Source organism: Hetaerina americana, unplaced genomic scaffold, assembly GCF_022747635.1.
Source record: "Hetaerina americana unplaced genomic scaffold, ioHetAmer1.1.p SCAF_31, whole genome shotgun sequence".
Lineage (NCBI taxonomy): Eukaryota > Metazoa > Arthropoda > Insecta > Odonata > Calopterygidae > Hetaerina > Hetaerina americana.
This window is the reverse complement of record NW_027286886.1, coordinates 3,957,333-3,969,318: the sequence shown is the minus strand read 5'-3', so window position 1 is coordinate 3,969,318 and position 11,986 is coordinate 3,957,333. Positions and strand designations below refer to the sequence as shown.

Below are 11,986 nucleotides of genomic sequence, written 5' to 3'. Positions count from 1 at the left end.
AATATTCTCTGCTGATTGGGCATTAATATCGGTGAGTTAATACCAATGTTAAGGAAATAAGCGCGTTAAATTCAAACATGGTACAGAGATGTTATTTATTTCATATTATGTTAAACATATATGTGTTTAGTTGTGGATGCACAATGATGATGAATATATAGAAACTTTTTTGAGAAAAAGCTGTGAGAGGCATAATAACATTAAGAAAATACATACACTTGGATTAGTAGATTTAAGGTTTTTCAAAATTAGATAACATCAAACCGAGCAAAAAGCACTATTACGTAATAGAGATACTATTTGATTAGCCTTAAATTGGCATTTTAGATATTATAATGCTGCTTTGTCAATGGATTATAAACTCTTTAGCAATGCTGTGTTGGACTACCTGTTGAAGTTTTCCATGCAAACACTGAAAAAGTATTTTCGTCAAGTAATAAAGTAACTTTGCTTTAATTTTCTGATACATAAACCAAAAAGTATTGCCGGGGATGAATCAGATTTATTCAAATGCAATATTCACGTTCAATGCTCCCGCCATCGTCCAATATTTTAGAAAACGTACTCAACTTCCTTAATAGATGGCAGAAGTGCCGGTGAGAAAACGAAGACTTTGTGCCCGAGTAGTTCTCCGGCACTCCGCACTACAGCGCTCGCGTTTATAATCGGCGCGCAACCCCCGCAATATGAGCCGACGGCCTCTCCCCCTCCCATTTCAGTGTCTACCCCCACTCACTCCCCACCCCCGTACCAGCGCCCTCCGCCCCCCGTCCCGCTCTCCCGACCCGCTCGCACGCCGAGCCCACGGCATCAGCACCACTCGGTCCGCCGTGACTGAAGACCACGCCGAGGATCGGAGGCTGGCGAGGCACGAGGAATTTAAACGGCCACTTCAGTCGCCTCTCGCCGTTCATTACGAGTCGCGTGACGTCGACACGCCCCGGTCATCCATCGACTCCAGTCCCGTCGGGCTTCCCGCCCTCAAGCCAACCTCCCCGAACAGGCCCTCGTTCTCTCCACTGTCGACCCCGGTCCCCGGCCGCCGGGACTTCGCTCCTTCGGGAGGTGAGCCTCGGACGCCGCGCAACGCGATGCCGGGGTGCGGCGCCTGAACCCGCCGCGCTCGGAAGCTGCCGCCACCGGGAGCGACGGTGGGGTCCATGGCGGATAGGAAGGCGAGGCCGCAGCTGCAGCGATACCTGTCCGAGGGCCACGACGCCCTCTCCGACGGCGATGGCGTCCGGCGGTCGACCACCACGCTGTTTCACCACCCGAGGCCCCCGGGCCTCCGCGGCTCCGAAAGGTCCGTTCTCAAGCCACCATCCTTCTTCTTTCCCCGCCCCGCCTCCCTCCCACACCATTCAACCTTACCAGCACTTGGTCCCCGTCGTCGGTCCCGCCCCCCTCCCATGTGCCCGCACCACGATAACGTCGCGCCGGCGACGATTGTTGCCATACTGGCCGATTTCGTACGCGGCGGTCGTGTCGCGAGCGCGAAATGCGCCCCCTTTCGCCTCCGCGTCCACGGCCCCGATGCATCGGTTCGCTTGCTTGCGAGTGATCGGGGACTCTGGGATTGGCGTGCGGTCTGTCGCGGCCACCGGCTTCGTCTATGGGTCGACAGGCACTGCTCGTCATCGGCCGTGGATGACAACATAGGGATAGACGGATGTTTATTCGTATGCAAGACGTGCGCCGTCGCCCGTGCGCTCCCGCGGCGAAACCGCCGCTGAACGATATTTATTTTGTGCGGCGAGTTGAAATCGTCGGCTAAGGTTTTTGTCTGGGGCGATAGGACAATGAATGGGAATGCCGTGGCGGATTTCTCTTTTGTCGCGGTGGGGAAAAGATCCGAATCGGACGAACGGGATGGGGTCATTAGGTTTCCGAAGCAGACGGTTGATATCTTTTCTCCGATTAAACACGGAAATCTCATCGGCGACGCCCCGATTGAGATGGGGGGGGGGGGGGAGAGGCAGCGGCGGACGTGACGGGACGTGGGGTAATTTCATTTCCAGCAGGTCGGGAATTTGGCCGTCTGGAACCCTGAATGATAAATAGCGAGCCGACGCGTCGGGGGACGCAAACACCGCTGGTGCTTACGCTTTGGGTAGGGATGTGAGTCGATAGAGCAACAAATATAAAGAAAGCCGCATTCATTTTCCCAGCAAAGACGACCGAGAGAGAGAGAAGGGCCTTTCTCGGATCTATAAAAGGGCAAAAGGGGACCCCCCCCGCTACCGAATAACCCCCCTTAGCCTCCTACCCTCAGCTCCACTACTTCCTAACCAACTTATCCCCCCCACCCGTGTGGTGTCTCCTGGTATACCCCCCCCCCCTGGTGCCCCCGGTCCCCGACGACCCTCGGAATGAGTGGAAGGAATGGATGGGAATTAGGGGGGAATGGCGAATGATAGTGATTGCGAGTGGATTGCGTTGCATGTGGGGCGGGCGAGGCCGGGAACACTAAGGCATTGACGCAGGGATGGACTGCCAGCGGTTTTAACGAGAGCGAGCACGTTATGGGGGCAGAGGGGCCGGGGGGGGGGGTCGGGGCGCGGTGGCTGGCGGCCGAGTAGGGGAAGGGGTGGGCGAGAGAGTGGGACACGGGAGAAGGGAAGTGAATGAAAGGGCAGATGGGCGCATGGAGGCGGCGGGGTGGTGGGATGGGTTTTGCCGGCATTCCGCGCTAAGCGCTCGTAATTGTTCGACGCTCGACAACTATTGGTGCGGAAATCGAAGGTGGTAAGTAAAAATACTGAGTGCCTGAAATGTGTAGAACCCCATCCCGTGAGAGGGTTAGGTTTGATTTCTTAAGTGTGCGTAGAAGGGTTATGTTTATAAAACGTTTGCCTTAACTGTGTAGCAGGCGCCTGAATGATTGCCAATTTCCGCGAAACGTAAGAGCTGTCATCAAAGTCTCCCAGCGTATTATTCGTTAGCTAGTCAAATTTAGAGAATTTTTTGTGTTCAATTCCGTTCGCATCACTTCCGGAAGTAAAAGTACGTCTTCTTGTACGCTTGCAGTGGTATTATGGTATCAGTATTTTTGCGTGGATGCGAAGCAGTTTGTATCTTGGTTGATTTTACCATTCTGATTATATCCATAGTAATAATTGCTAATATTTTGGTTAATAGTGACATGGGTGGTGCTTTACTCATTCGAAATTATCCACTTTGTTGGCCTGCTGGGCACTAAGGAGATTTATGAACATCCCATTTCCCATACATAGGGTTTGGAAACGAAATTATTATTGGAAGCATTGAAACATGTAATTAATAAATAGTGAACTGGTGTAAAATAACTATGGATTGTCAAGTTTAAGCAGCAAGCTTTCCAATTTCACCATAGATTTCCGAAAGTGATTAATCAAAGCTCCATCCACGGGGAACTAGCACTAAAGAGTGCGATGAAATAAAGTAGATACAAGTTTATCAAGAAAATTCTGCTCTCGTTACCGCCGCTGATCAATTGTGATTATCTTAATACCATGAACCTTGGTCTTTTAGTATCGTCTGAAGCCTTAAGTAAATATTCGGGCGGCATGTTTTGAGACGGTTATACCGTATAATTCGGCGGGGGTACTTCGCGCTCATTCCTATGCTAAGGGAATGCGCCACCATGATCCATTACTTCCTGAACGCAGGACTCCTCCAAAGGTCTGTGACGTCAGCTTCGAACCTTCGTCATATATAATTCTTTGGTGACCCCACCCTTCGGTCGACCAACAGAAAATATGCTTGAAAAAATAAACTGTCTGGAATGGGTGAATACTGAAGTAACCCTTTTACCATTTGTGCCCCAGTTTCCCCAGCTCCAATTGAAATAGGGCGAATTCGAAAACTTAAATCAATATATAACGATGTGTATGCATTTTTAAATTGTTCCTCGTGGATATTTATTATGAAAGCAATTGAGTAGGTGGTCAAGGTACAAAAAGTATCTATAATAAAACGCACGAATGGTTATGCATTTGAAAATGCACCTCTATAACGCAAACATGACTTAATTATAGGACTGTATCAATGGATGTACATTAAATATATATGCGTATGTGTGTATGTATATGTTAATGGATATACATTAAATGTATATATATATAATTCGTGCACATTAAATGTATAAGCACACATACAATAGATCCGAACGCATAAAGAAAAAATCAGTGATTGTGGAGGCACCATTCCAAAAATTAGTGGAATAAGTAATGTTTGGAATTGTAGCGTTTTTATTTGTCTCGAAGCTAAAAAAACTCCACCTTGTCACGGCCCAAACAGTTTAATATATCAGTTTTTACCAAGCTGGCAAAAGCTGTATTGTACAACTAATCCAATTTGATAATAAAATTGAATTTCATAATATTTTAGCTTTTCTTTCACACATCCGTTGAGAACGCTGAGGTTAGGCTGCTCCCCGCTAAGTGCGAAGATCATCTGTCCTACTGCGTCTTATGGCCCATAAATACGTACCGTTTCTTCATTCCTCGATTTCCCAGAGTGAAGGGAACGCCAATCCTTTCCTTATCAATCCCCGTTTTTATCCCCGCGAATGACTCACAAAGTTCAAATCCCATGTTGCCTGCTTTTTGGAAAGGCAGAGAACCTAGATTATTTATCCTTATGGTGCAGCTGAAACCCATTTCATGTCAAAGTTGATACCCTTGGTCATCTCTTTCGAAAACCTTGATTGAATTTCCAGCGTATCGTCGGTTAAGAGAAGTCGCTTCCTATGAGAAGCTTACGGCTAACTTTGCGTTGTTTTGACCGACTTATTGCCTACAATTTGGAAAGCAAAAGAATTCCTCTCGGTAGAACTTAGGAACGAAAAGAGGATATTTGCCGAGAATTTCAGATAAAACTATGACGTAAATTCAAGTATTATTACAGTTCGAATCTAAACAAGCATTAACTGTTAACCTCAAGGGTTTTGGCGTTAATTCAAAAGATGTACCCTCATCCTAATTTACCTTTTTCGTTCCCGCATGTGTCAATTCGAAAGAAATCGCTTGGTCTGCTGATACTTCTATATGATGGCCATGATCTCAATATATATGCCAATATTTTGTATTTACGCTGGGTAGCGGAGATGCCTTACTAGGACGTGATTTTCAGGTTACTGTAATATGAATTTGGCACAGCGTCTTCACAAGTAAAAATGTTTCTGAAGATTTTTTGTTCACAGGTTTTCCTTCGCCATTAAAAAAAATCTCAATCTTTTAGGTTTTTCCATTTTTTTTATATATCTCTCACCCAAAGCCTGAAGAGTGATTGGAAAACGGTTGAAATTTGGCAAAGAAGGACCACTCATCGTAATTATAATGATCTTTCTAAAATACTTCGGTAAATGAAACATGGAGATAAATCAATTATTTTGATAATATGAGTCGAATAATGGAAATTCTCCACTGAGTGTTAAAAATAAAACTTTTACCTTCTGATCCGAGGTCGCGTCGGTCATAGAATGAACTTCTTGCCTGATGCTGCCGCTCGAGAGCAGCACAGGACGTAAGTTTCTTCTCCGTTGTCCTGAATGATCACCCGGACTGTTTCAGTGATCATCCCTGTGCTCTGTTCAGGGCCTCCCGGAGATCTCAAGGGACCCATTTTAGGAATTCTCGGGAAGACTAAATACAAATGAATTCCTTTATTTTTCTTATGAATTAAAAGTGAATGTATTCTTTAGAATGCCTTCATGTAATCAGCGTGTTCGGCGTAATATTGGACCGAAAACCTTCCTAAGTGAACAAGTTCATCATGATCCGTCCGCATGGGGAGGTTGGCTGGCTGCAGAGATCAATTCCGTTCTTCTCTTATTAAGTTATCCGCTTCACATTATAAACTCTCACTTGACATGATTCACTGCCTGCCTCATGCTCTCCATTCTCGGTTCTTGCCGTCCATATCTTTTCGTCTGCTTGTGTGGTATTCAGCAAGGCCATCGTGCATCGAAACGTAAACTATGAGTTCATCCCTCTTAGGCTGTGTTCTCCAAGATTTCCGTCTTCACTTACCCGCCATAAAACTTTTAAATTCTCCTCCTTCCTTTTCATCGCATCCTGTGGAATTAAATTTCTCCAGCTTCCCTACTCACCTTCGACATCTGCGCTCCACGCCCGGAGAATAGTTTACTTGTTTAATCCGCTCTATGCTTGTAATCCTTTCCTTCGTCATCCGTTCCTCCTTCCTGCGCACTTCCTTATTACGTCTTCGGCAACCCCGCTTCCTGTTATCGCTAAAATATGTACTAGCGAACAAACCCCTCTTTACTCCAACGAATACATTCCCATTTTCATCGATTTTTTATAGTTTTAGTGTAGGAGATGTCATCGAAGGGATTAATAGCGTATTTCCATCTGAGCACAAGTCCTATGAAAACCTCATTGAAAAATTTTAATAGTCATTTATAATGCATTATTTCTCCTTTTGCATGTCATTAGCGTTTTCCTTAACAAGAAACAAATTCAATTGTTGTCTTCCTTTGGAATTGGGCTCTCCCAAACAACGAGTTTCTCCCGAGGCTAATTCATACGACGTCCTAATTAGCCTTCAAACAGATTGAGGTGGTCGAGTGAACGTGAAGTGATTGCTGCGGTTGGATGGGTAAGGCGAACAAAATTTGTAGAGACGTAATGCTGCCGTGTGGGTGTAAGGAAAGGGATCCAGTGTAAATGACAGGCCGCTGTTTCCATGAAATCATTTACAAAGGCAATCGCGCACGCTGGGCGTGACAGCTAATGGAACGGAAAATATGCCCCACGGTTCGAGTTAACATTTTGCATTCGTCTGCTCTATTTCAGAGGATCCATTGGCAGCGAATTAGGAAGTCGAATTATTTGGGCAACCAATTAGTAAACGCTCACGAAGCCAGAATTACTACCGAGCTTCGTTTTAGATGTGTTAATGTGCATTATTGTTTTCTTTTAAACAGATTTGCGGCAGCAATACGGTAACCCATCCAAGTAAACGACTGGAAGAGGAAATTTCAAACGAATTTTGCGTATTCAGCTTCTTGTCTGGGGCTGAGAATTCCTTCCGATGGGTTTAATAACGTAAGAAAATTCACAAAAGCCCGAAAAACATCAGGGACCGTTGAATTAGGGAGTGTCTTTTTTTCCTTGCTCCACAAGTGAGCGACATCAAATCTTTCGCTCACGAGTTACGATACCAGCTGAAAGTGATTCATTCTACCCGAAGATGCAGTTCCAAGCCAGCCCCCCCCCCTTCCTTCTCCTCACGCGCCGATGCGGCGCCTAATGTGAACGGTATTTTACGGCGTGAAGTGACTAATCAGGAGTCCGAAGCGGACCTCTTGGTGTTCCGGAGTGGTATTCGGCGAGTAACGACCAACCCGGCGGAGCGGTTGTACGTAGGTCGTCAGTGCCCGTAAAAGAAACGTATATGACATTCGCTTTGACTCACGCGCCTCCGTGAGAGCGCGCGAGTTTTAGATGCATTTTTACTAATGGACTTGGGTGGGTGGCACTTAATGAATAAACAAAATTCTGACGTAATGGCTCCCGGGAGACGCCAGTGCCCCAGGAAGTTTTAGGGGGTGGGGGCTGAAGGCGCCCATCTCGTTCGAGGATTGCGGCGGAAGCTGGCACCGAGGAGCGCGACCCCGTCCTCTCCACCCCCCCCACTTCATTCCCGCCTCCCCGTCTCCTCTCCCCAAACCCTCGCTCGCCTGTCTCCAGAACCCTAGTGCCTCTCCCCCACACACCCTCCGTCCGTCCCCACCCCTCGCATCTCGCAGACCTTTTTTTACGATCTACTGGCGGGGAGGTTGAGTCGAGTCCGTGTCATCGCCCCAAGGGGGGGTTCGGGCATGTCCGCCTCACAACGAGCAAGGGTCTGAAAATTAGGGGTTCGAGGAGTTTTAAGGGTCCAGGAGAGGCGGGTGTGAGAGATCGGAGAGGAGAGTTACGGGTGGCGAGGGGGAGGCAGAGATTCAGCGGCGGATCCGATTCGTCGAGCTCGGTCTCGCGGAAGGTAAAATTAATTCTATCGTTCCTTCGAGGAGGCGAAGAAAGTATTCCTCTGTTATCTTCTTTCAGTTTTTCCCCCGAGGGTGGGTTGGAGGACCAGGTGCCGGGGCGAGGACAGTCGGGCAGGCGGAGGACGGGGTTGTTGCGGGAGAGATGTTGCGTGGGGATTCGGGCGGTGTGCTGTATCTTGTGGGGGGCATCGAGCGAGGGGGAGCATGGAGGCGTTCGGAATGGCGTTGGAGGAATCGAATGCTTTCTTCCAGGGGCGGCAGGGATTGGGGGAGGGGAGAAATGGATCCAAGAGTGTTCGGGGGGGGGGTGCGGGTTAGGAAAGGGCGGTGGGTTGATTGGGGTCGGCTTCCTGCCTTGGATATTTCGGGAATACTGTGAGGGGGTTAAGTTTTTGTTTCCCTCGGGTCGTCGACTAATGGCAAATCATCCGTGTCAAGGGCAATTCCTATCAAAGGGAAGACGGAAAAAGTATTCATCGCCGACGTTCGTTTTCCAAACAATTTAGCTTACAAGACCTGTTTTACGACTCTCAGCTCCCACCGGGTGACATTTCACCAAAAGCCGACGTGCAGTGTGAATTAGGATTGTGTGAAGGAGTAGTAGTACCCTGTCCGAAGGATTTCGAATACGAGGGTATTAAACTATAAAAATTTCGGACATGCTAACAAGTTAAGTTTTATTATTTCCCTCGGATGGATGTTGCCTCTACCTTCTTTTTCTGGGGTGAATACAATGAAATTTAAATCAAATTTGAAAGGAATATTAATATAAATGCTCATAAAGCCCTAAATGCGTAAATATTACTACACGCTCTCATCATACCTCCATTTAGAGTGGTAAAATATGGAAATATTGAAGAGGAGTTGTCAATTATAAAGCTCTGCAGGGTATGTCATGATATTACCTCATCAATAATGGCCCTTTGTGACCATTTTCTTTGACTTTCAAGGTCTCATGGAACAAGAAATAACTTCGTCCTTCGTCTGTAACTTGATTTCGACCGTAGACTTCGAAATTATCGGTAAGTGTGACGGTGATCGGCAAGAACATGATGTTCATTGTTTCGGAAGTTGGCGTTAGGCTTCAGAGAGCGTTCCCTAACTACTAATTTGTGTCTTCTTGGGCTTAAAAGCACTTCCTCGCAGCTTGATTTCTTGTCCACCCTCCATTATTTCCGTCTTTAGTTCTTCACTCTTTCTACCACCCTCCGCACCTTTCAAAAATCTCTTATTTTCTCCACTTATCTTCATCTGAAAATTCTCTAAATTTACCCTCATCCACTTTCATATCCCATTCATCGCCTTTGCATATTCTTTTTTCGTTTATACAGGTATATGTATGTATATATATATATATATATGTATATATATATGTATATATATATATATATATATATGTATATGTATATATATATATGTATGTATATACATTCAAACACGAAATCCCGCCAAACGGCGAATAAATACTCATATATACAGAAACAGATATAAGGAAAAGGGATAGGAACACATATAAAGGACGAACACAATAGAGGTGGGGAAGGCGGACTCGAACGGATCACAAGAGTAAAAATATTTCCTCAACCGGGACTCGAACACCGGATCTTTCCACTTGCCGGGCGGATGCTCTTAACCACTTGAGCTATCGAGGATAGTCAATTTACCCTGAGATCCGTGGGTCTAATATGTCGCAAGCGCCCCGATTCTTTCAGCCAAGAGATGGCGTCAGGGGGCTGTTTCACCCACCAAAGGAGAAGTAGACAATACACAAGGAAAGGAAAGGACAGTGGGTTAGAATTCATACAACATCATACAGGAAAGGAACAGTGCGTTTCGTGGCACGCATAGCCAGAAGAAAGAGATGAGCCACATTGGCCAAATACACATTCAAACACGAAATCCCGCCAAACGGCGAATAAATACTCATATATACAGAAACAGATATAAGGAAAAGGGATAGGAACACATATAAAGGACGAACACAATAGAGGTGGGGAAGGCGGACTCGAACGGATCACAAGAGTAAAAATAAGTGGTTAAGAGCATCCGCCCGGCAAGTGGAAAGATCCGGTGTTCGAGTCCCGGTTGAGGAAATATTTTTACTCTTGTGATCCGTTCGAGTCCGCCTTCCCCACCTCTATTGTGTTCGTCCTTTATATGTGTTCCTATCCCTTTTCCTTATATCTGTTTCTGTATATATGAGTATGTATGTATATATATATATATATGTATATATATATATATATGTATATATATATATATATGTATGTATATATATATATGTATATATGTATGTATATATATATATATATATATTAAAATGGTTGAAAATTAATTTATCTGTATTAATAAATACATATCTACCCGTTAAAAGGATTGAAAATTTAGTAAGAGGTTATAATACCACCGTAAATATCACTGTGAAAATCCCTGCGTTTTATGTTCGTTTAATTGACCGAAGGAGAATCACGGCACGGCTGGAATATCACTACTCCACTATACCCTTAATGTCCTCTAAATTTTCATAAATGCGTGTTCCGTTCGCAATCACGTCGTCCAAAATGTACTCGCATTAGGATGCGCGGTTGGAGTGAGGTGGGGGAAGAGTTCGACATGACTGTAAGGGTTGAATGTGATACAGTTTTCTCTGTCCTTGTGCGCGAGGCAGTGTTCCCTGACCGTTAGTCAAGTTGACAGAATCCCTGTCGTCTCTCATCGCGCAGAGAGTGCTCCACGAGACCGCCAGCCGTCCGTCCCTCCGTATGCCGCCGTCGTACCCCCGCATAATCCCCCACTAGCAAGGAATCCTGGTTAATGGGCCGTCTTGTGCCCACGCCCGCGCCACCCCCCTTCCAGTGGCAGATGGCGTCCCCGGCACTTCTCCCTCTCTCTCTTCCCCTCCCCCCCTCGCCAGATACGGGAGTTCCCAGGTCTCCCTCCCGGCGGGGCGTACTCGAGAGCCATTGCGTCTCCTTCCCTCGACTACGGCGGGCGCCCCCTCTCAAGAAGCCCAACTCGGCCAGCGACGGTTCAGGTTTCATGAATCTTGATGGACTGCTAATCCTCACTCAAATTTAGGCTTGCATGTTACCCCGCCGTGATCTCAACCAGTCCGAAGGCATGAGAGGGTCCAGGATTCCGACAGTTGGAGAGGGAGCTCTAATTAGCAAATGAACGATTCGTAAGATAATCTACACTATAATTTTTTAATCATAACTTTATCCGAAAAAAATAAAGCAATAAAAGATAGGTGAGGAGCTGCTGTCGAAAATGGAGAGAAAGAGAGAGAGAGAGCGTGTTAAAGAAAAGCAGGAGAGAGAAACACTTCGGAAGTGTTAATCGAATGAGGGTTTCTTTCTGCGGTATGTGGGAACCTTTCTGCAGGTCAATTGATGGGTGATGTGTGCATGCGTATTCGATTTAAAACTTTTCACCATGGAGAAATTTTCAGCACCAAGGTATTTTAAAGTTTGAAAAGTCGAATGTCTTCAACATTTGTGAGAATTCAGACCGCGTTGATATCAGAAACTGATGAAACTCAGTAAATGGTAAACGGATGCTACTATGGAATTTACAGTAGAATCCCTGTGTAAAGGGATGATATGTCAGAATAAATAGTTTAAAAAAATTTCAGAGGAATTGGCCAAGCAATCAATCTCCGTTCTAAGGTTGAATGCAGATCAAATCTTTTACTTAAATCAGGTCTCCTTTATGCTCTGAATATGCAACAACAATATATATTACTTACCCCATTATAATATAATAGCATGGAATCCTAGGGATAGCTGTCATTGAACCCGCCCATGTTATATTTAAATAGATGCCTTTTACACATTACTTAATATAATCACTGAATAGGTAAACTTTTTGGAAAAAATACACAGTTTACCTAGTCCGTAATCATGAATTTTCGCTAAGTAGAGTCGTACACCATTGAATTCGCATGGTATAATAATTATCGTGCCATAACGACCACTGGCAGCTCGTTTC

At 45.6% G+C, this 11,986-nt stretch overlaps 1 protein-coding gene across 2 annotated transcripts in view; it reads left to right on the top strand.

Moving 5' to 3' along the window:
* The first annotated feature begins 840 nt into the window (after positions 1 to 840).
* The window catches only part of LOC139691250 (rap1 GTPase-activating protein 1-like), a 312,140-nt gene continuing 300,994 nt past the window's right edge, over positions 841 to 11,986 (top strand). For both annotated transcript variants that reach the window (XM_071588997.1, XM_071588994.1), the window contains exon 1: positions 841 to 1,303. In XM_071588997.1, the coding sequence (XP_071445098.1) occupies positions 1,161 to 1,303 (143 nt within the window). In that variant the 5' untranslated portion in view covers positions 841 to 1,160. The remainder of the gene's footprint in view (positions 1,304 to 11,986) is intronic.